The sequence below is a fragment of the Cynocephalus volans genome, chromosome X (genome assembly GCF_027409185.1).
Source record: "Cynocephalus volans isolate mCynVol1 chromosome X, mCynVol1.pri, whole genome shotgun sequence".
NCBI classification, from domain to species: domain Eukaryota; kingdom Metazoa; phylum Chordata; class Mammalia; order Dermoptera; family Cynocephalidae; genus Cynocephalus; species Cynocephalus volans.
In genome coordinates this window covers 50,131,285-50,154,930 of record NC_084478.1, presented here as the reverse complement: position 1 = coordinate 50,154,930, position 23,646 = coordinate 50,131,285, and the positions used below count along the sequence as shown (strand labels likewise).

At 33.7% G+C, this 23,646-nt stretch overlaps 1 protein-coding gene across 1 annotated transcript in view; it reads left to right on the top strand.

The window, feature by feature from the left end:
• Positions 1-23,646, top strand: part of CFAP47 (cilia and flagella associated protein 47) — a 578,552-nt gene that overhangs the window by 175,303 nt on the left and 379,603 nt on the right. The window contains 1 exon segment of the mRNA XM_063084619.1: positions 15,747-15,968. Coding sequence (XP_062940689.1) covers positions 15,747-15,968 — 222 coding nt within the window.

The window sequence follows — 23,646 nt, the reverse complement described above, 5'->3', positions numbered from 1 at the left end:
TAAGTTTTTGGATTAATTTGTCCACTTCTGTGTTTTCTAAACCATGTAATGTTGATTTTTTTTCCTTATACTTTACTTTTCTTTAAACTTGAATTTTATGCTTAATTATTTTCACATCTGTAACTCTTTATTCCACTTTGGATGCATCCCAGAATTTTTGCTACTAAGAAAAATGTTCTGATGTTTGTTGTTTTCATAGAACTTGGGATTTTAGTTTTTATTTTCTATATATTTTTTGCTATAGTAGAGATTGCTAATTTGTTGTACAATATGTCATTGCTTTCATGCATCATTATTTGCTTGCCAATTCACATTAATTTGGGGGCATTTACTTATGCTATTTTGTTATGTTTTTTGTTGGTATAAATGTAGAAATGAATCATTTGTTTATAAATGGTAGTGGACATTTGGATACTAATAGGAAGTTTCTCAGAGATGGGATCATGGAATCAAACAATATAAACTTAAAGTCTCTTATAATACACTCTTGGATGATTTTCTAGTAACTGTTGTATATTATAACCCCACTAATGAAGTACATTGTCCGTCTGGTTGTTTCCTGAGTTGAGTGCTGTCACATTTTTAAAACTTTACTATTTTGAAAAGTGAGAAACAATTCACATCATTGGGTACTGCCTGGAGAAAGGCAGTTCTAGAGGAGTGTGGTGGCCTTGCTAGCCTTGGGAAAAAAGTTGCCCATAATCAAAAAACTGTGAATAAAGATAGACTTTGTCCAGGTTACAATGTAATTCAGCGTCATTTTTTGATTTGGAATATGTGGATCATGGACTCTCAGGCTAAGAAGAGACCTCCAAGTAAATACATATTTGTTAGCATTTGAACCCCCTCCTCAGCGTCTCAATATTATCCCACCATCTGGACTCATCCAGTGTTTCTGATGAGAAGTGCAATATTTTGTGAGTAATGTGCCATTCTCTCAGAATTCTTTTATGGTTTCCATTTCTCTGCTATTCTTCTACTCAGCAATTTATTGAAATAAAATCTGAGTGTGGGGATCTTTTTTGTCATTACATCTGCTTGGCATTCAATAGGTCCTTTCATTTAAAAATCTAATCTTTTAATTGTTCTTCCCTGACTCCTTTTCTGCTATTTTGTTCTTTCTGTTTTCTCTATTTTTTCTTTTCTGTCTTTCTGAACCTCCTATTAGAAGGATGCTGGACCTGCTTTACTCATCCTTTATATGCCTTGCAATAATGTTTTATGCTTTTCATCATTTTCTATCTTTTACTTTCTTATACTTGTAGTTCTCTTTCACTTTCTCTTCTAGTCTTCTATAAAATCTTTCAATTGGTATTTATAGTTTTGTTTTCCAAGAATTCTGTGTTATTATTTAATGGGTCATTTGTCCCTCCCGTTCTCCTTTCCTGCCTCCCTCCTGCCCTTCTTTCCTTCCTTCTTTCCTTATGTCTTTTCATCTTGTAATAGCAACCCATTTTGTGTTATGGATGCATGTTTTCTCAAATACCTCTTTTAAAGTATAAGTTTTTTTCTAAATTTTATTTTTCTGTGAATTGATTCATTTCTCCTGAGCCCTTTATTCTTTTTTTATTTTTAATTTGATAATTTTCTTTCCAGTTGATGGTTTTCCTTAAATAATTCTGATTTTTGGTTATTATTTATTCATATATATAAATGAAGAACTTGGTTGTAGATATAAGCAGGAAACAAGGGTTTCTCTTGCCACTGTGTAGGTCTGTTTTTCCATCAAATATTATTTATTTATTTATTATTATTATTGATTATTCATATTCATGAGGCAAGAACTGACTGTCAGCACCTGTGCCCAAGAAGTGGTGAGCAAATCAATGTTATCAGCATGAAAATCTTTTCCCTGATTAGAAGGTAGACAAAAGTCTTGAATTAAGTGGACAAGTCATGGCAATATGAATGCTTTACTTTAGGGTACTGGGAAAGGAGAAGCCAGACCCACACAATGCAAAGATAAGGGGGGATTTATTCTAGAGCATGGACATCCATACAGGTGCCCTAAATCTCCCAGGTATCTGGAAGCTGAATTTATTTCGAGAGATCTCCAGTGTTTCCTGGATTCTAAGTCTGCTACTGTCAGTCTCTCTGTAAATGTGTTGTGGGATAAGAGATGAAGTCTAGCTCTTCCGTATACAGCACTTCTAGTCATCAGCATGATTACTGTACCATGTGTTGCTTCTTCCCTCTGTATCTGCGAACTCTGAACTTGGAGCTTCTCTTATGTTCCTCCAGGAAAAAATGGCTTCCTTTCTCCCTGCAGCCTATTGCTATGCAGCCCATCATTTTGAACTATTCTTTAATACAATTTCATCCATTCTTTATATGAATATTCTTCAAAATTTCTGATACACTAGTGGTTCCTTTTCCAATTTCAGTGTTGTTATAGGTTATTCCTTTTCTGCAATCTTTCTGACATGTCTGGAATATTTTGAGAGGAAGAGAAGATAAGGACATATGTTCAGTTTATTATCCTGAACAGGAAGTTGCCCTTCTTTCTCATGTATTTCTATTGTTTTACTCTTCCTGTTATCTTCTTATGGTTTAATCTTAATGACTCATCATTTCTGTTATTGATTTTATTATTGCGATCCAGTGATCCATACACCACTGAACTTGCTTTTTGATATCTCTCTTACCTTATTCTTTTAAAATAATTTTGTGATGGTATTTTATTAGTAATAATGGTTGATGTATATTGGACTCTTACTATGTAACAAGGCATCATTGTATACGCTTTATGGATATTAATTTATTTACTTTTTACAGCCACCCTGTGATGTACCCACTATTATTATCCCCATTTTACTGATGAAAAATGGAGGCAGGGAGAGAATAAGTAACTTTCTCAAAGTCACACAGCTACTAAATAGCAAAGCCAGGATTTGAACCCAAGCACTCTATCTCCAGAGCAAGTACTTTAAAGCATCATCCTACTTGCCATTTATTGGAGGATCAGATAAAGATTTAGAAAATTTTAAGACTTGACAGGTATAAACTCCACCATTTGGCATTTTTGTCCTTGTCTTTAGGCTGTACACTGCAATTACCTGTGGTTAAGTATATCAGATCAAGAAGTTTAAGAACCCAGTAGTTTAGAACTGAGGAGAAACATATAGGCTAAATCCAGGATTTCTGACCAAGTGAAGCTTAAAGTCCTGGACAAGTCATGAGTTCTAGTGTCATACACATTAACAAGGAAAGTGCAATTGCTAAGCTTTATGTACAGTAACCTCCAGCTGGAGAGTCATTCACTTACAGGATGCAAAACTGGAATCTATTGTGGGTTAGTGGTATGGGTATCAAACTGTTTTTTTGCTTTATTTTCAACATTATTGAAACATTTGTGACATGTTTGTGCATCACCTTTCTCGAACCTGAATCTACAAGTGGTCGCAAATGCTGCTTTTCTAGTGTATCTCAAGTAATTTCACTCTACAAACACCAATTCACAGCAGCAAGAGCAATAGGGCCCAGTTCATTTGTTGATTTGTGATATATTCAGGTAGAAGAGCAGAAACCAAAGAAATTATTTGAGGGGATTTCCTATTCATCAGTTAATTCTTATTCTGTTTCCTTTTTCTAAGGGCTATGATAGCTTTATAATGTCATATTTTCTCTTTCACAATGGTTTTCTTTCCTAAAAATAATTCAGTATCCAACTATTCAATTATGTGACTTTTGGGGGCTTTACAGTTTTTCTTTTCTTTTTTTCTTTTTTACAAATTTTAAAATTTAAAAAAATTCAACATAATAATCATACATATTTATGATACAGTCTTAAACTTTTGACAAATTGTAACTATATATAATTATGTGGTACACAGCTATGTTATAGTATCTATATATACAGTATGTAGTGATTGAATCAATCTAATTGACATATTCATCACCTTAAATACTTATCATTTATTCCTCCTGTCTAACTGTGACTTTGTACCTTTGACCAACATCTTCCCATTCCCCCATGCTCCAGTCTTTGGTAGCCACCATTCTACTCTCTGCTTCTATGAGTTTGATATTTTTAGATTCCACATTTGAGTGAGATCATGTGATCTCTGTGCCTGGCTTATTTCACTTAGCATAATGTCCTCCAGTTTCATCCATGTTGTTGGAAATGACAGGATTTACTTTTCTGTGAAGGCTGAAGAGTATTCCATTGTTTATGAATACCACATTATTTTTATTCATTCATCCCTTGATTGACACTTTGGTTGATTCCATGTCTTGGCTATTGTAAATAATGGGGCAATGAACATGGGAGTGCAGATATCTCTTTGTCATACTGATTTCATTTCCTCTGGATATATACCCAGAAGTGCAATTACTGGATCATAAGGTAATTCAATTTCTATTTTTTTGAGGAACCTCCATACAATCTTCCATATTGGCTGTACTAATTTACATTCCCACCAAAAGTGTGCAAGAGTTCCCCTTTCTCCATGTCCTTGCATACAATTGTTATCTTTCGTCTTTTTAATAATAGTCATGCTAACAGGTGTGAAGTGATATCTCATTGCAGTTTTGCTTTGCATTTCCTTAATGATGAGTAATGTTGAGCATTACTCTGCTTTCAATTCCTAGAGGCCTGTTGATATCATTTCTCTTTAGTCCTTCCTCAAATCACTGAAAGATGGAAACAGTCTTTTAAAAAGAAAAGAAAATGCAATTCATGTTCCTGAAATCATGAGAGAAAGATCTACTAAATATTACGATCTACTCACTTCAAGTTGGGTGAATTGTGAGAATTAACATTTTCACTAAACACCACCAGGAAGATCTCTAAAATGATTATAGAATCATTTTAAATCATAGTGGAAATCCCAGTTCATCTGAGAGGAGTAATTGCAGTACATATAAGTGTTACTCCAAGATTCCACTCTAATATGTACCTCCCTGCAGTTGTCATACACCAATAGTATATCCTAGAATGCCAGACAATAAGCTTAGGGGGAAGGGTTCAAATTGTTTCAAAGCTAACCATTCCATCCCAGAGCCTCTCTTTTAGCAAAAGTGTGTAGAATGTCACAGAAAATCATCTTCACCAGGGGAATGGTTTACCATTCATAATGAAAGCATATCAGAACAGAGCTTAGGACCTAGCAATTGTTCAGTAAATATTAGTTACTATTAATAAATTTAATTGAGATAATGTTAAGTGTTACGTATTTCTGTTTTCATTAAACATATTCACCAGTGCTGATTCTATTTGGCAGTGGTGAGTCAGTTCAAAACTCATCATTTCTAATACAGCACTTAGCCAAACTATATTTCATTAATAATATTCACCTTCCCTTTTGCAATTTTTCCCCAGCTTGACACAGGAATTTTGGACTTCTTAAAAAATATATAGCATGCTTTTCTCTTTGCACTTAGAGCTGCTGGCAAGGACTTTGATATATTTAATAACGTGAAAATAAAGTGTCACCTCTATTTCTGGGCATCCTGCCAATTCATACTGCCAACAGTGTCCAACAAAGACACAGAAACTTGGTTTTAGATTCAAACTGAGTGTTAAAATGAAAGTGGTAATAGTAACTGATTGGAATTGAATTCCTGAAGTACTTTTCGCTTCCACACATTAATATAAGAATAAAGAAACATTTTACAGTTCTTATTTTCAAAACAGTTTTTTACCTTAACATTTTACTGTTTATAGTGGTAGCTGGTTTCTTTATCTGTAAAGATAGATCATAAGTACACTGAGCCTTTTGCATGAGTGTATTTTCAATATTAAAAGTAGGGGTACTCTCATAATTGAAAAAAAAAACACCTTAAAATTATTTAATATCTTAATACTTAAGCAGAGAAGGAATATGGCTAAAATTATTAAGATTTTACTTAATAAAGTTCACATTGATGGGACATGCATATATGTAGACATTAAAGAAAAGAATTACAGTTTTTACATCATAATTTTTGCTTCCACTGGGTGATTAAGTTATATAACTAACAATATTGCCTTATTCTCTAACAAATCTATGAACACTAATTTTAACTAGTCAGTTTTAATTAATTTTCATGTGCAAGAGGAACTTTGAAGACCTAGGCTATTTCTTCTTAATTTATAAAATTATGAAATAAAACACACCTAGAGATAGACCCACAAACCAAGTACAGCTCTTCAATTTATTCACAGAACAAGCTCCTGTGAAAGTTTCACATTACTGACCCCCAAGAGGCTTCTTGTTCATAAACACAGGATTTAAACTACACTCTAGACCAATTGGACTTGGTGGATAAATATAGAACATTTCAAAAAGCAACCATAGAATATTCATTCTTCTCATGAGTACATGGAACATTCTCCAAGATAGGTCACAAATCAAGTATCAACAAGTTTAAAAAAAAATTGAAATCATTTCATTCATCTTCTCAGACCATAATGGATTAAAACTAGAAATTAATAACAGAAGAAACTTTGGACATCACACAAATACTTGGAAATAAAACAACATGCTTCTGAATAACATATGGGTTAAAGAAGAAATCAAACAGGAAATCAAAAATTTCTTGAAAGCAATGATAATAACACATCATACCAAAACCTATGGGATACTGCAAAAGCAGTACTAAGAGGAAATTTTATTGCAATAAATGCTTACATCAGGAGAATAGAAAGATTTCAAATAAACAACCTAGCTTTACACCTCGAGGAACTAGAAAAACAAGAACAATACAATCCAAAAGTTAGTAGGCAGAAAGAAATAATTAAAATCAGAGCAGAACTAAATGAAATAGAGACCAAAAATGTGACACAAAAGATCAATGAAACAAAATTGTTTTTTTGAGAAAGTAAACAAAATAGACAAACCACTAGCCAGACTTATTAAAAAAGAAAAAACAAGACCCAAATAAGAAAAATCACAAATGATAAAGGGGGTATCACAACTGATACCACAGAAATACAAAGAATCATTAGAGATTACTATGAACAACTATACACCAACAAATTTGAAAATCTGGAGGAAATGGATAAATTTCTTGACACATACAAACTACGAAGACTGAATGAAGAAGACACAGAAAAACTGAACAGACCAATAACAAGTAATGAGTTTGAAGCAGTAATCAGAAATCTTACAAAAAAGAAAAGCCAAGGACCAGATGGCTTCAGTGCTGAATTCTACCAAACCTTTAAAGAGGAATTGATACCAATTTTTTCAAAACTATTCCAAAAATTTGAAACAGAAACCATTCTCTCAAACTCATTCTATGAAGCCAGCATCACCCTGATATCAAAACCAGACAAAGATACAACAAAAAATGAAAACTACAAGCCAATACCCTTGATGAGTTTAGATGCTAAAATCTTCAACAAAATACTAGCAAACAGAATACAGCAACATATCAAAAAGATTATGCACCATGAATAAATGGGATTCATTCCAGGAACGCAAGGATGGTTCACCATACAGAAATCAATAAATGCAATACACAACATCAACAAAGTGAAGAATAAAAACCATATGATCATGTCAATAGATGCAGAAAAAGTATTTGACAAAATTCAACAGTCCTTCATGATAAAGACTCTCAACAAGTTAGGTATAGAGGGAAGGTATCTCAACATAATAAAAGCCATGTATGATAAAGCCACTGCCAATATCATCCTGAATGGGGAAAAGCTGAAAGCTTTCCCCTTAAGATCAGGAACAAGACAAGGATGCCCACTCTCTCCAATCCTTTTTAACATAGTATTGGAAGTACTTACCAGAGCAATTAGACAAGAGAAAGAAATAAAGAGCATCCAAGCAGGTAAAGAGGAAATCAAATTGTCCCTGTTTGCAGATGACATGAGTCTGTATATAGAAAACCCAAAAAACTCTACCAAACAACTCTTAGAGTTGATAAATGAATTCAGTAAGGTTGCAGTATACAAAACCAACATACAAAAATCAGTAGCATTTTTATACTCCAACAACAAACTAGAAGAAAAAGAGATCAAGAAAGAAAGCCCATTTACAATAGTCCCCCCAAAAATAAAAGACCTAGGAATAAATCTAACCAAAGAGGTGAAAGATCTCTACAATGAGAACAACAAATCACCTCTGAAAGAAATTGAAGATAACACTAAAAGATGGAAAGACATTCCTTGTTTGTGGATTGGAAGAATAAATGTATTAAAAATGTCCATACTACCCAAAGCCATCTACAGATTCAATGCAGTTTCAATCAAAACACCAATGATATTCTTCACAGAAATAGAAAAGGCAATCCCAACATTCATATGGAATAACAAAAGACCCTGAATAGCCAAAGCAATCCTGAGCAAAATAAGTAAAGCTGAAGGCATTACACTTCCTGACTTCAAACTATATTACAAACATGTAGTAACAAAAACAGCATGATACTGGCATAAAAACAGACACATGGGTCAATGGAACAGCATAGAGAACTCAGAAACCAACTCACATATTTACAGCCAATGATCTTTGACAAAGGTACTGAGAACATACATTGGGGAAAAGACTGCCTCTTCAATAAATGGTGCTGGGAAAACTGGATATCCATTTGTAGAAGAACAAAACTTGATCTGTAATTCACTGTATACCAAAATCAACTCAAAATGGATTAGAGACTTAAATATAAGGCCTGAAACTTTAAAACTCCTAGAAGAAAACATAGGGAAATGCTCCAGGATTTAGGACTGGGCAATGACTTTACGAATAATTCCCCAAAAGCACAGGCAACAAAAGAAAAAAATTAACAAATGGGATTTTATCAAACTAAAAAGCTTCTGCACTGCAAAGGAAACAATCAATAGCATGAAAAGACATCCTCCAGAATGCAAGATAATACTTGCAAACTATACATCTGACAAGGGATTAATATCCAGAATATACAACAAAAAAAAATTTAATCCAATTAAAAAATGGGCAAAGGAACTGAATAGACATTTCTCAAAGGAAGATACAAATGTCCAACAGGTATATGAGAAATGCTCAACATCACTAATCATCAGGAAAGCACAAGTCAAAACCACTTTGAGAAATCACCTCACCCCAATCAGACTGACTATTATAAAAAAGACAGAGAATAACAAATGCTGGCAAGGATGTAGAGAAAGAGGAACCCTTCTGCACTGTTGGTGGGACTGTAAATTAGTACAGTCATTATGGAGAACAGTATGGAGGTTCCTTAAACAACTACAGATAGAACTTTCATATGATCCAGCAATTCTACTCCTGGGGATATATACAGAGGACTGGGAAACATCAGGTAGAAGGGATACCTGAACTCCAATGTTTATTGCAGCTCTATTTACGATAGCCGGGAGATGGAACCAACCTAAACGTCCATCAATGAATAACTGGACAAAGAAACTCTGGTATATATACACAATGGAATACTTCTCAGCCATAAGAAAAAGAATGAAATTCTACCATTTGCAGCAATGTGGATGAGCCTGGAGAAAATTATCCTGAGTGAAACAACCCAGGTATGGAAAGAGAAATACCACATGTTCTCACTCATACCTGGGAGCTGAATCCATAAACAAACAAATGAACGATAAAGAGAGACAGAAAGAAAGAAACAAACAACAATCACAGTAATACATTGAAGTTTTAGAAAACTAGAGGTGGAAAAGGGGAGGGGTGGGGGAGAGGGAGGGAGGCCAGTGAGGAATTGGTCAAGGGATACAAAGAATGATTCTGTATTGTAATGATAAATAAGCTAACTTTACCCATCTAACCACTGCACATTGTACACAGTTATTGAAAATCAATGTACTCCACATGTATGTATAATAAAAAATAAAAAATAAAATTAGAAAAAAATCAGTATATATTACCATGTATTTTAAAGAAAAAATAAATAAATAAATAAATGAAATGAAATGAAATATTTCTTATGTAAAAGAAAAAGAAGATTCCTGTGACACTCACAACACTACCAAATCTCTACTGCATAAAGTAAACTACTATCCTGAGTTTAGGGTTTGTTGGTTTGAATTTTAATAGTTGTATTGCTGTATAATATAGACAGAATTATCACTATGTGAATACACATATGTAGCCACCAACTAAACCACAAAATAGAACAAGAAATAGCATCCGTAAATCTCACTCACCTCCTTATTTTTCATTTCACCTCCCAAGTTACACCATAAATTAGTTTTGTCTGATTTTGAACTTTATAAAGGAAGAATCATACAGTTTGCATTTCTTTGTGTCTGAATCTTTTTACTCAATTTTATGTTCATATGATTCATATGCATATTTGCATTTAAAAGTAGTTTATTTTTAATGCTGTGCACTAGGCCATTGTATGAATATACTACAATTTATTTATTCATTCTCCTGTTGATAAATATTTGTCTGGTTCCTAGATTTTTCTGTTATAAATAATGCTGCTATGAAAATTTTAGTATATTGTCTCTTGGTGTATGTGGGGAAAATAGGATAATTTAGTCAGGCTCTCTGGACATTTCTTGTAAACAAATTGTGTGTGGGTGGACTTAGTGTGCATGTGCACCAATGTATCTTTCTAGTTAATTGCTATTGTGTGTTCTTCAGTTTGTGAAGCAGGCTGGCCGGCAGAGAGCCTATGTCTAAAAACAGAGCATGCTTACTCTGCTGGCAGCTGCTCAGTTTCAGTTTCTCTTTGGACTTTGCCAGTAGCAGTTGAGTTTCCGAGTTTCTCTTTGTACTGCTTAGCTCTCAGACGTGTGTGTGCTGAATAAAGACTATTCCTACTTTAGCCAAGGCTCTAAGGACCTTTTTGCAGGTCACCTAGCTCATATACCTGCAACTGAAGGGTTTGTGAATGGGGTCAAGGGGTCTGTGAGCACCAGACATGCCCTAGCTCAACGGCGTATATTTCTGAAAAGACTATATGTAGGAGTCAAACTGCCCAATCATAAGGTAGGAAAATGATCAGATTTTGGAGAGACTTCCAAACAATTTTCCAAGATTGCACCAATTTCCACTCACACAAGCAATATACAAAAGATCCAGTTGCTCTTCATACTAAGAAAAAATTAATATTGTCAGTCTTTTTAATAGCTCTTCTGGTGGGTATGGTTTGAATTGGCATTTTGCTGCTATTGATGTGAAGAAAAGTTTTACATGTTCTTGTTCATTTGAAAAAGCTGTGTCATAACGTGCTTGTGCATGTGCTTTTTCTTCCTCTTTTTAATAATTGAATCTTCTTTTTTCCTTATTTGTAGTTATTTTATGTATTTTGTATGCTAGTTTTTTGTTGGTTATACATATTACAATTATCTTCTCCTTAATATACTCCAGTGTATGAATATTTACTTAAGTGAGTACTACATTTGTCTGCTCTTTAAGAAATCTTTCTGTACTGAGACATGATGAAATCCTCCTTTGTTATTTGTGGAGACTTTGTTGTCATTCATGTTTGATATTTCATCCCCCTGAGATAAAGATCAAGATATATTTTTTTTTTCCTTTTTTTTTCAGTAACAGTTGACTCAGTGCCATTTATGGTATTTACCCAATTGAGTCAATACCACTTATACAGTTTATCCAATTAACGCAATACAACTTATGGAAAAGATTATCCTTATTCCCTCCCTATTCTACAATACGTATCTTCTCATAAATCAATTATTTATATATTTGTGAATCTGTGTAGTTTATTCTTTTATTAATTTATATACACTTGCATCAATACCAAATTGTCTTAAATTTTATTATTTTGTAGTTCTTGATATTTAGCAGTGTAAGCACTCAAAGTTTGTTGTTGTTCCTCAATATTCTCTTACCTTTTTCTGCCATTTGCATTTCTATATAAATCTTAGAATCACTTATAAATTTCCACCAAACAATAAAAATGAAAAGGCACCCTGCTGGTATTTTGATTGTGATTGAAATTAGTCTATGATCAGTTTAGAAAGAAATGATATCTTTATAATACTGCCTTAATCAAAAACAACACTAATTCTTTATGTAGTTCTTTTACAGTTTATGTTAATGATGATTAACAGCTTTCTGTGCAGAGTACTTGCATATATTTTGGTAGATTTATCCCCTGTGTATTTGATATTTTTTGAAGCTATGGTGAATGACATTTAAAAGGTTTTTTTAAATTTTTTTTTAAATTTTCTGTGTGCTGTATATAGTGTTGATGATCATATGCTGATATTTATCCAAAGACCCTGTTAAGGCAACTTACTAATTCTAATTCTTTATCTGTAGATTTTCTTTTTTGTATTTTTCTAAAAACACATTTCCAGATAATGATTTGTTTTCCTTTCCAATCTTTAAATCTCTGATTTATTTTTCTTGTCTTACTACCATTGCGAGGCTCCCCAGTTAAATATTGAATACTATGTATCCTCCTCTTAATTCTGGTCTTAGGGGGAAAAAATCTTTCAACATTTTACCATTAAGTATGTATAAAGTTTGCTGTATGCTTTTCATAGAAACCTTTATCAAGTTTTTATAAAGTTTATTTTTATTTCTAGTTGTTATACATTTTCATAATGAACAGCTACTTAATTTTTAAACAACAAATTTTCTTTTAAATTTGGCTTCATCTACATTATATATTTATATATGCAATATATTATTTTCATCCCATTCATATTTTTTTCTGATTTCCTATATCATTTACTTTACAAAGGTTATTTAGAAGCTAACATGAGCTGAATTTGCTCTTGATATTCAGCATAGTTTCATTAACATGAGAGAACATCTTCTTTGAAATTTTTGACATTTGTTTATGGGCCAGCATTTAACTAACTTTTATAAATATTCTGTCTTGAAAATATTGTGAATTTTGTAGTTATTAAATGCTATTGTCCATGGATTACAATATATCAAGTTTGCTTACGGTGTTTTAAATATAATATATGTGCTTACTGATTTTTAAATTGTTTACCAATTACTAGTACAAATGTATTAAACTATTTACTTATTTGTACATTTGGCTATTTTTTAAAATTCTGTCAATTTTTCTTTATACGTTTTGAGGCTGTTACCAAGTGCATTCAAATGTGCAATTGCAATGTATTCATGGTATATTGAACTTTCATGCCTAAGGAATTTCTTTCTTTATCCTTAATGATGATTTGTGCCTTAAATACTTCTTTATGTTATATGAATACAGGTACATTATTTTTCATCTGGTTAATATTTACATAACATTTTTTGTATATTTTATATAAATATGTTTCTTATGTTTTTGGTCAAGTCTTCTTTTAAACCCTGTCTTTAGCTTGTTTCATTCTTATTCTTTCAATCTTTGTCTTTTAATTTGAGCTTGTGGTTTTTATAAATCTAATATAATTACTGTAAATTTGGATTTAAATCTGAAATGTTTTTAAGCTCTTCTATTTTTATGATTATGTTCCCTCTCCTTTTTTGCCTTTTCTTGGATTAATTAAATATTTCTTTTCTTATTTCATGATTTATCCTCTACAAGCTTGGAAACTAAATGCACTTGTCTCATTCTTTTAATAATTACCTTAGACATCACAGTATACATTCTTAACTTATTAGAGTCTTGTAGTAATTAATAATTTTATCCTCTTCCCTGATATTGCAAGGACCTATTATACTTTATTTTTCTCCCTCCTGATGTGTGCTGCTGCTGTTGTATATTGTAATTACACACACGCACATACACACACACAGTATACAGGTGTTCCTTGACTTATGACGGGATTACTTCCACACAAACCCATTGTAAAATTGAAAAATCATGTCAAACCGTCACAAGTCAGGGACTGTCTCTGTATGTATGTATTAATATGTGGGTACTTCAAAAAGTTCATGGAAAATAGAATTAAAAGATAACACAAATCTTCCCATAAACTTTTTGAAGTACCCTTGCAAATATATAGGCAAACATTAACATATTTACCAATTACATTGTTCTTCATTCTTTCTGCATCTTTGATCTTCCAGGTAGAATATTTATTTTTCCTCCTCAAATAATTCTATCTATACCTTTTAATTAAGGTCATTTGGTAACAAATTTATATATTCTGTTTCTGAAAATATCTGTATTTTTACTTTTATTGCAATTGTATGGGTTTTTTTAAAAAGTAAGATTCAGCTTGGTAGTTATTTTCTTTCAGCATATTGAGGATATATCATATTTTTCTACTGTTGCAATTAAGAGATCATCTGAAATCCTACGTGTTACTACTTTGAAGGTGTTATCTTTTATTCTGGAGCACTTTTCTTTGAAAAAGCACTTTCTTTGAAAGATTTTTTTCGTTGCATTTGATTTTCAACAGCTTCACTATGATTTGACTAAAATAGTTGTTTTTGTAGTTATTCTTATTTGGGTTCACAGTGATTCTTTCATCAGTGGTTTGTATTTCTATTGACAGTTTTGGAAGGTTCTCAGCTGATATCCCTTCAAATTATGTGACTACTCCATTCTTTCTGGCCCCTCTCCTTCTTTGCTCACTTTTCTGTATTTTCCATCCTTTTGCCTCTCTGTGTTGCAGTATGGCTACTTTCCTATGACCTATATTCCAGTTCACTCATTCTGTTTTGTTTGATTTAATCTGCTGTCAACCTCATCCATTGATTTCTTAATTTTATTTGAAGTTTTTTGTTTCTATATTTTCCATTTAGCTAATTTTTATATAATTTATAGTTTAATTATAAAATTCTCAATTTTGAATGTAGTATATATAGTTAGTTTAAAATCTGTGTCTCACAACTATAATACTTGGGACCCCTGTTTTTCTGTTTGCGTTTTGTCCATTTGTTTCTTTTCATTTGCATTCATCTTGGCCTGTGGTGGTGTTAATTTTCTCCATATTTTTTTTCTTTGCTGGTAATTTCAGGATACACTACCTCTATTATACTCATTGTTTGTGAGGAAGCTGAGGAACAGAAAGATCATGTAACTTCTGTAAAGTTACACAGTAAATGGCAGGGCCAGGTTTTGAGCAATGGTAGTCTTACCCAATACAATGTACTTTCTCCTGTATTATGCTATACAGACTTCCTATCTACCAAACTGAAGAAATGCCATTGAAAATGGCCCTTTGGGTACTATTTATTTGCCATTGCAGGCTAGTGATACATTTGTGACTCTGACTGCTACAAAGCAATTATACAGTATAGTATGAGATATTTGATAAATTGTGAACAGCAAAAATATGTTGGAATTTTTTACTCCATTTAAAAATAACATGCTTCACAACCTGGTGCAATAGGGAGTAGAGATTGCAGCTTCTCATTTAAAGATAAAAGGACTATTTGGGAACAACAGATCTCTGGGCTTTAACTTTAAACTGAGAATCCCTGCTCATTAGTGTGCAGGATGTGCACTTCTAAGCATTAAAATACAAAAACAGTGTGTAAATTTATTTTCATATATGAATGTGTGATTAATATGTGAAATCTTCCTTGAAAACTATTATAAACATTATCTCCAACATATACCGTACAAAATTGAGCTCAGTGAGCTTAGATAATTTGCCATACTCACACAGCTAGTATGTGACGGATCCAGGTTTCAATCCCTGTTCTCTTCTTTTAAATATAATCTAATCGCAGTCCAATCTTTCAGACTTGACAATTGCAAAATTGGATAATTATTTGTGTTTAAATGAAGTAGTGGAAAACTATGGAAATACTTAAACTCTAATTTTGATTAACAAATGGTAGCTGAGTGAAGTGCATTTTGAAATTTCTCATTTAGTTGATTTTAATAGAAATTTATTTAGTCATTAAACATGTTTTTTTTTTCCCCATAACATAACATCTTCAGACTGTTTTTAATTTAAAGTCTTTTCCCCACAGGGATGTATATAAAATACAATTCTTCTCATCAACCTCATCACCCAAAAAATTTTACAGACAGAATGACTGTTACAAATTCAATAAGAAAATTTATGATGTGCTGCTCCACTTGAGTGGAAAACTGCCACCTGGATTTAATTCAAGTCAGGCTTTACCTGTGGATAACACTGAAAGGGTGATTCAACTTCATTTGCAACACTCCTCACTTTTGGACTTTCTCAAGTAAGAGCACAGATGTGCTAATTCAAGCATGTAATTATGGATTGGATAGATAGATAAGTACATGGGTAGATAGATAGATAGATTTCGATATTGTCTTTTTACTAAATATTCATTTTTTCAGCATGCATATATACATATATTTTTCCAAGGTGTGTAGTATGTATGTATGGGAAAATAAGCATTTCATGATCTATTGTATTTAAAATATAAGGCAATCACACTCAAACTTTATCAGGCATCCAAATCACTGAGAGGACTTATTAAGACAGGATGCTAGCCCTTACCATAGAGTCTATGATGCTAATTTGCATTTATAACAAGTGTCAAGGTGATGGTGATAATTCAGGTCCATGACCTCATTTTGAAAATTCTGATCTCAGGCAAATACATCATATAAATCCATTGATAAGAAAAAGGATGAAACCAATAAGCTTTATTCATCAAGTTACAGTTGGTGATGGATACTGTGAACTTTCAGTCTGCTCAGTTAAAGTCTTTTATATTAAAATAATAGGCAGGTGAAAAGCTCCATGAATGGTTGTTAGAAACTATAGAAAAAATATTTGACATCATAATGTCTGGGTTCCTCTGCAGAGATTAAATGGCAAGTGGCCAAGAAATAGAAAAGCAATGTTCATTAAAAGTCTGAGGGGAGGGCTTCTTTTTGCTTGTATTTGCAGCATCCTTGTCCACTGAAACTCCCCACATCTAAAGGCAGGGATCTCCATCTTCCATGCCACTAACATAACATTTATTACTTGTAATTATTATGTAATATGTTTAATATATTCTGAAATATATCAAAATGCTTTTTTTCATTTGCTGTTTTGTGTATGGAATCCGCCTGTTTTAGTCCATTTGTGTTGCTATTACAGAAATATCTGAGACTGGGTAATTTATAAAGAACAGAGGTGGTTTATTTGGCTTACAATTCTGGGACAGCTGCATCTGGCACGGGCCTCAGGCTGCTTCTACTCATGGTGGAAAGTGGCAGGCAGACAGTGGGTACAAGCTGATCACATGGTGAGAGGAAGCAAAAGAGAGAGAGAGGAGGTGCCAGGTCTTTTAAACAAGCAGCTCTCATGAGAACTGATAGAGCGAGATCTCACTCAGGCCACCCTCCCCCAAGGAGAGCATTAATCCATTCATGAGGGATCTGCCCCCATGATTCAAACAGCTTCCAGCATTGCCACATAGGGGATCAGATTTCCAAATGAGTTTTGGTGGGGACAACACATCCAAACTCTATCACTGCCTCATAGTTGGCCAGAAATATTCACTGTTAGCAAGAGTAGAGATGAAGGGCAAAGGAAGTACTCAGAGCAGGAAGAATGCTAATGAAACACTTCACCTTTAGTTTTTTATTGAAAAATCAGGATTTTTCGAGTCCCTAGCAATACTATGTATTAAAAGTTAGGCATGGTACTGAAAAAAAGTATTTTCTTTCATTTCTTAGGTACACACTATCATGGTAATAGCTAAAACTGGCTTGGGTTTTTTGTGACTCGGAAGGGAGCTAGAAGTTTCTAAATCACTACAAGTGACTGAGTCAAGACCCAGGCAGCTTGTCATGGAGTGTATTGTTTTGGGAATTTAAAAGGACCCCACTGAAAATGCAGAAGGGTAGCTAATGAGTGGCCCTGAAGTTACAGTACGAATGACGTATATATGAGGACTGGGTAGTGGCTGAGTCAGTTATGGGGGAACTTGTCCTTTTATTTTTGTTTTACTCATATTTTTGAAAAATTGTGTATAATTATGGGGTACTGTTTTAGTCCATTTTGTGTTGCTATAACAGAAATTCCTGAGACTGGGTAATCTATGAGGAAAAGAGGTTTTTTGGCTTACAATTCTGGGACAGCTGTGTCTGGTGCAGGCCTCGGGCTGCTTCTACTCGTGGTAGAAAGCAGCTGGTCGGTACAAGCAGATCACATCGCGAGAGGAAGCAAGAGAGAGAGGGGTAGGTGCCAGGGTCTTTTTAACAACCAGCTCTCGCCAGGAACTAATAGAGTGAGATCTCACTCATTAATCCCCCCTCCCCCAGGGAGAGCACTAATCCATTCATGAGGGATCTGCCCCCATGGCTCAATCAGTTTCCAATATTGCCACACTGGGGATCAAATTTCCACATGAGTTTTGGAGGGGACAACACATCCAAACTCCATCAGGTACACAGTGATATTATGATATGTGTGTACAGTGTGTAATTGTTTAGTCAAACTAATAAACATATCACCCTAAATACTTATCATTTATTCTCCTGTGTAACTACAACTTTGTACCTTTGACCAACATCTCCCAATTCCCAGCATCCTCCAGCTTCTGGTAACCATTCTACTCTCTATTTCTATAGGTTCAATTGTTTTACATTCTGCATATAAACAAAGATATAAAAGTCCCTCTCCTCTGTCTCATGTAAGCCCAAATGCATGGCTCATCCAGGTTCTGTGAGGTCTTCTACAATTTGGGAGGCCCTCCTTTATGAAATAATATCAAATAGAAAACACAAAAATTAAATTTATGACATTAGAAGGTAATCGTGAAAATAAGAAAACCTGAAGTTGTAGCTTTATTTACTTGACAATGAGTCTGCCTCTTCTCAGATGCTATTTTGCATCAGGTTGGGGACTGAAAGTTTGAGTGTTTATCACAAAGAATAGAATTACCCTGAAGAGACCATTGAGGTTAGAAGACACAAAATACATGAAGATGCAAGGTTGCATTTTCTCTTTTTCCTTCTATATCCAATCTAGGTGGGAGAATGAGAAAAATTATATGAGTTAAGGAAAATAGCACAACTGTGTGGAATTATGTAAATTATTTTCAACTCCACTGACTCATCCTTCAGTCAGTGAATCCCACTAATTTGTGATTGTTGTCTTGAGGGAAGAAACTACATTTATCTGGCATTTCTATCACCCACGGTCACTGATGGCACAAAATAAGACCAATGTTCTTTAAATATTTATTTCTTAACACTTTCTTTCCTAGAGCTTTGCTTTTGGAGTTTGTACAGTATAAGCGATAAAACTTTGAAACTGGGTCTCAGGCCAGTCATATAAGAATGAGAAAAATGTTGTGGAATATAAAAATTAGGGGTAAAAGAAGAACAGGTAAAGGATTTGCTTTCCAGGAGGGTGGGTGTAACCAGTGAGAGAAGGTCAAGGTGGAGAAACGTGAATTGTAAACATTGATCTTTATTTATACTATGAATTGTAAACATTGAACTTTATTTATATTATTAAACTATGGACTCATAAAGAATGTTAATAATTAATGCATGCATTTCATCATACCTGTTTTAGTTTGCTTGGGCTCCCATAACAAAGTACCACAGACTGGGTGGCTTAAACACCTAAAATTTATTTTCTCACAGTTCTGAAGGCTGAAAGTCCAACATCAAGGTGTCAGCAGAATTAGTTTCTTCTGAGACCTCTTTCCTTGGCTTGCAGATATGAACATATGCCTTCTCTCTGAGTCCTCACATGGTCTCTCATCTGTGTACACAAGCCCCTGGTGTCTCTCTATGTGTTCAAATTTCATCTTCCTATAAGGACTCTAGTCAAATTAGATTTAAGCCAACTCTAATGACCTAATTTTACATTAGTCACCTCTTTAAAGACCCTAACTCCAAATATAATCACATACTGAGGTACTGAGATTTTAAATTTCAACATAAAATTTTGGGGAGTGGGACATAATTCAGGCCATAACAGTACCATATGTATTGTATTATTAAATTATGTAATTGGACGTTGTGTTTTGCAACAAACTTTACATGGATATATTTGCAAGAATATGCTTAATATTTCTTGTCGTTTGTGCCTGTTATGGACTGAAATGTGCCCTACCCCAAATTAATATGCTGAAGACTTAATCCCCAGTGTGACTGTACTTGAACATAAGGGCATTAAGGAGGTTATTAAGGTTAAATGAGATCACATGGGTGGGACCTTAATCTGATAAGACTGGTGTCCTTATAAGGATAGGAACAGACACCAGAGGTCTCTCTCTCTCTCTCTGTCTCTCTGAGTACAGAGAAAATGTTATGTGAGGACGCAGTGAGAAAGTAGCCATCTACGATCCAGGAAAAGAGGCCTCATCTGAAACCAAATTGTCCAGCACCTTGATCTTGCACTTCTTGCCTCCAGAACTGTGAGAAAATGAACTCTGTTTTTTAAGCCACTCAGCCTGTGGTATTTTGTTGTGGCAGCCCTAGCAGACCAATACAGTGCCTAATTATCCTTTGATACAATTTCACTTGTTTGTAATCAGCAATCATTTCTATGATGTGATTTTCTTTGAAAAAATTAGCTTTTGAAAAATGTATGATTTGCATAGTATAAAATTAAAACAGAAGCAGAATATAAACATCTTTGCCCTACATTGTAACTATAAAATAGAACATCACAAGAATATAAAACTACTGTAACTCTTATTTTTGAATTGCATTGAGTTTTTAAATACATAGTTTATCCATCAAAATAAATACACTTAGAAAAAGCAACTCACATCCCCCACTGGTAAATTTAATTCCACTTGTGATTTTCACTTCTTTAATCTTTAAAAATTTTATACTATTCCTGCTTATACATGACCATTATGGTATCTTATTGAATGGAATTGCATCTAAAAATAAAAATATTTCCGGCCGAGCCCTTGGCGCACTCGGGAGAGTGCGGCGCTGGGAGCGCGGTGACGGTCTCACTGCGGGTTTGGATCCTATATAGGAATGGCCGCTGCACTCACTGGCTGAGTGCCGGTCACGAAAAAGACAATATAAATAAATAAATAAATAATAAATAAAATAAAAAAAATAAAAATAAAAATATTTCAAAGCAACAATCTAAGAAGTGGTCCTGGAAGAGTGCACTGAACTGGGGCAAAACAATGTGGTTTTTGAATCAAGTAGATGCAGGCTTATATTCTAGCTCTTTTGTATTCCTGTGACCTTGCACAAGTTACTTCACCTATTTTAGTTCCAAGTTCAATACCTGTAAAATTGAGGATGATAATTTTCAAACTTACTTGGATTAGATACAATAAAATGTGACACATAGTAGATATAGTTGATATTAATTTAAATGCAGTGAAGTATGGTCTAAGGCTTTCATTTGCTAAGAAGTTTTTAAAAATTATTCCAATATGGCAACCATTAGTGGCATACTGAAAGCTGAATTTTGTGATATCACTATTACTAAAATAGAATGCTTATTTTAAAAATCTGCTCTTCTATTAGAAATTAATGCCTGTCTTGTTGATATAAAAACAATTAAGAAACCAAAGTATTTGATAACAACTTTGTCATCACATTTATTAGATAAAATGGAAAATTTATTTAAATTTTTATAAGTACAAAGTAGAACACACATGACTTTTAAAAAAAATTTTAATACTTCCTACTTTCGGTCATTAATGATTGATTCAATAAAATAAGTCTTCCAATTCCATAAAGCAGAAATTCAAATGCATTTATTTCAGAAAGTTAATCTTGCTCTTAACCTTTAATGGAGTATTAAGCATGAGCAAAAGAAAGGGCTTTTTATGTTTAAGTAAATCCTTACTGTATGTGTGTTGTAGAAATCAAACAATTTCGTGATAGTATCATTGCGTTCTATGGTACTTGTGATCCTTGTGTTGTTCTTGTAGCATTCCTGTTGGCACAGCTTCTGGCAGTGTTGGCATTAACATGGGTCATTTCTGTTTTGACATTTTATAATGTGAGAATGCAGGTATGGAAGAATAATTTTGACATTAAAGCCAAGCCATTCAGATTTATTTGCTTTTTGTCAGCAAATACATGCCTATTAGGATATGTTGACTGTGATAAAATTACTTAACATTTAGAAAGTGGCAGTATGGCTAATAAAATAGAGTCATTAATCCAAAATGTGTGAATATGTTTCATCATGAAAATAAATTGATTGAAATTCAAAATAACCATAAATGTTATTAGTTTCCTTATTTAAATTTGATGACACAATAGATGAAGACTTTTGTACAAGTGAAATACTACTTTGTGCAATAAATGAGATTCTTAGAGATTAAATTATATTTTTCTAAAAGTTAACTTTTGGAGATTAAGTTTAGAATTTAATAACTTATTACATCTAATTTTACTTTTATATACTCAGTGGAAACTCAGAAGAAATATTCAAATAGAAACCGTAGTATGTAGAAATGTAACCAAATCAATTATGGAAGTCAACTCTCTGTAAAACTACTGACCAAATATAAAATCTATTTATAAGGCATAAATGTAAATGCTATCTTATAGACTGACGAAATTAAGCCTTGATATAGATTCAAGATGAAAAGAATGAAACTATTCCTGATAACAGTGTCAGCCTTTAAGATGCAAAAATGCATTCTTCATACTCAACTTTTACCAAAGGTCTACTCTCTGCTGGACAGTACGGAATACTCAGATAAACAGCCTGTAAGTTACTCCCCTCAAGAAGCTCCCATTTTAATAGCTCCATGATAGCTTTCCTTTGGCTCTCAGTATCATTTGATAGAAGTGTCCACTTTGTCCTAAAGTCCTGTCTTGGCTTTTGTTACAAGGACGTATTCCAGTTTCTTCATACTGTCTGTGAGTTACTGATCTTTGGTTCATTCCATAGGATTTCAACTTAATGGAAAAATCACCTTGTTGTGTTTTAACATAGGCTTTAGTTCAGCAATTCTTGCTGTGGAGTAACATTTCATTAAAATTAGATTTTATTTACAACTATAGTAATTCAACATCATCAAAGAGAAAGGATGATGTTTGATTTCGAAACAAAGGAGCTTCATGTAGGCAGTCTGATTTCTTCCACTAGTTCAGACTGATCCAGATCCAGGTCAAACTTAACAATTCTAGAACTGTGCTCACTTCTTCCACCACCATGAGAGTTTCTTCCTCACTTCTCTCTTTTCATTCATCTGTGCTATCTTCAAGGTTTGAGTTTTCAGAATCATCTTAAGCCTCCTTTCTCCTTTTTCTTTTCCCCACTTCTCAGTAACCACAGGGCTCCAAACTGCTGATGGTACCTCCACAGTTTAGCACTAGATGTAGCATTCTTCTCTGTTAAATGCTTATTGGTGAGCAGTGTTCTATACTCACTGAATGAGTTAGACCTAAACACCCAAATCTCTATTAGGAAACACTCCTGGCAAAATGGTGCTAGATTCTACATAGTGGCTCTGGTGGACATTCACATAAAGAATTTGGATAAGAGTATTTCAAGAAATTTAACAGTAAAAAAGTATATTTATAGGGCCGAGCCTGTGGCGCACTCGGGAGAGTGCGGCGCGGCGACGCTCCCGCCGCAGGTTCAGATCCTATATAGGAATGACCGGTGCACTCACTGGCTGAGTGCCGGTCACGAAAAAGACAAAAAAAAAAAAAAAAAGTATATATAAAATCTTAAATGTGGTAAATCATGTACATATAAATATGTATATGCCCGGTGCTTTAAAATATATTAACTACTATAAATAGCTCTTTGCTGTTTCAGATATACTACCACAAGTTTACGTAATCAAACAGTCCACAATTTCCAGATGTTCTCTTTGGAAAAAACAAGTGATGGATTGACTTGTACTTGGAGTGCTCTATATTCGGGCATATGTGATGACAGACATTCAGTAAATATTGGGTGACTAATGAACTCTCTATTAAATATCTATTGCACTC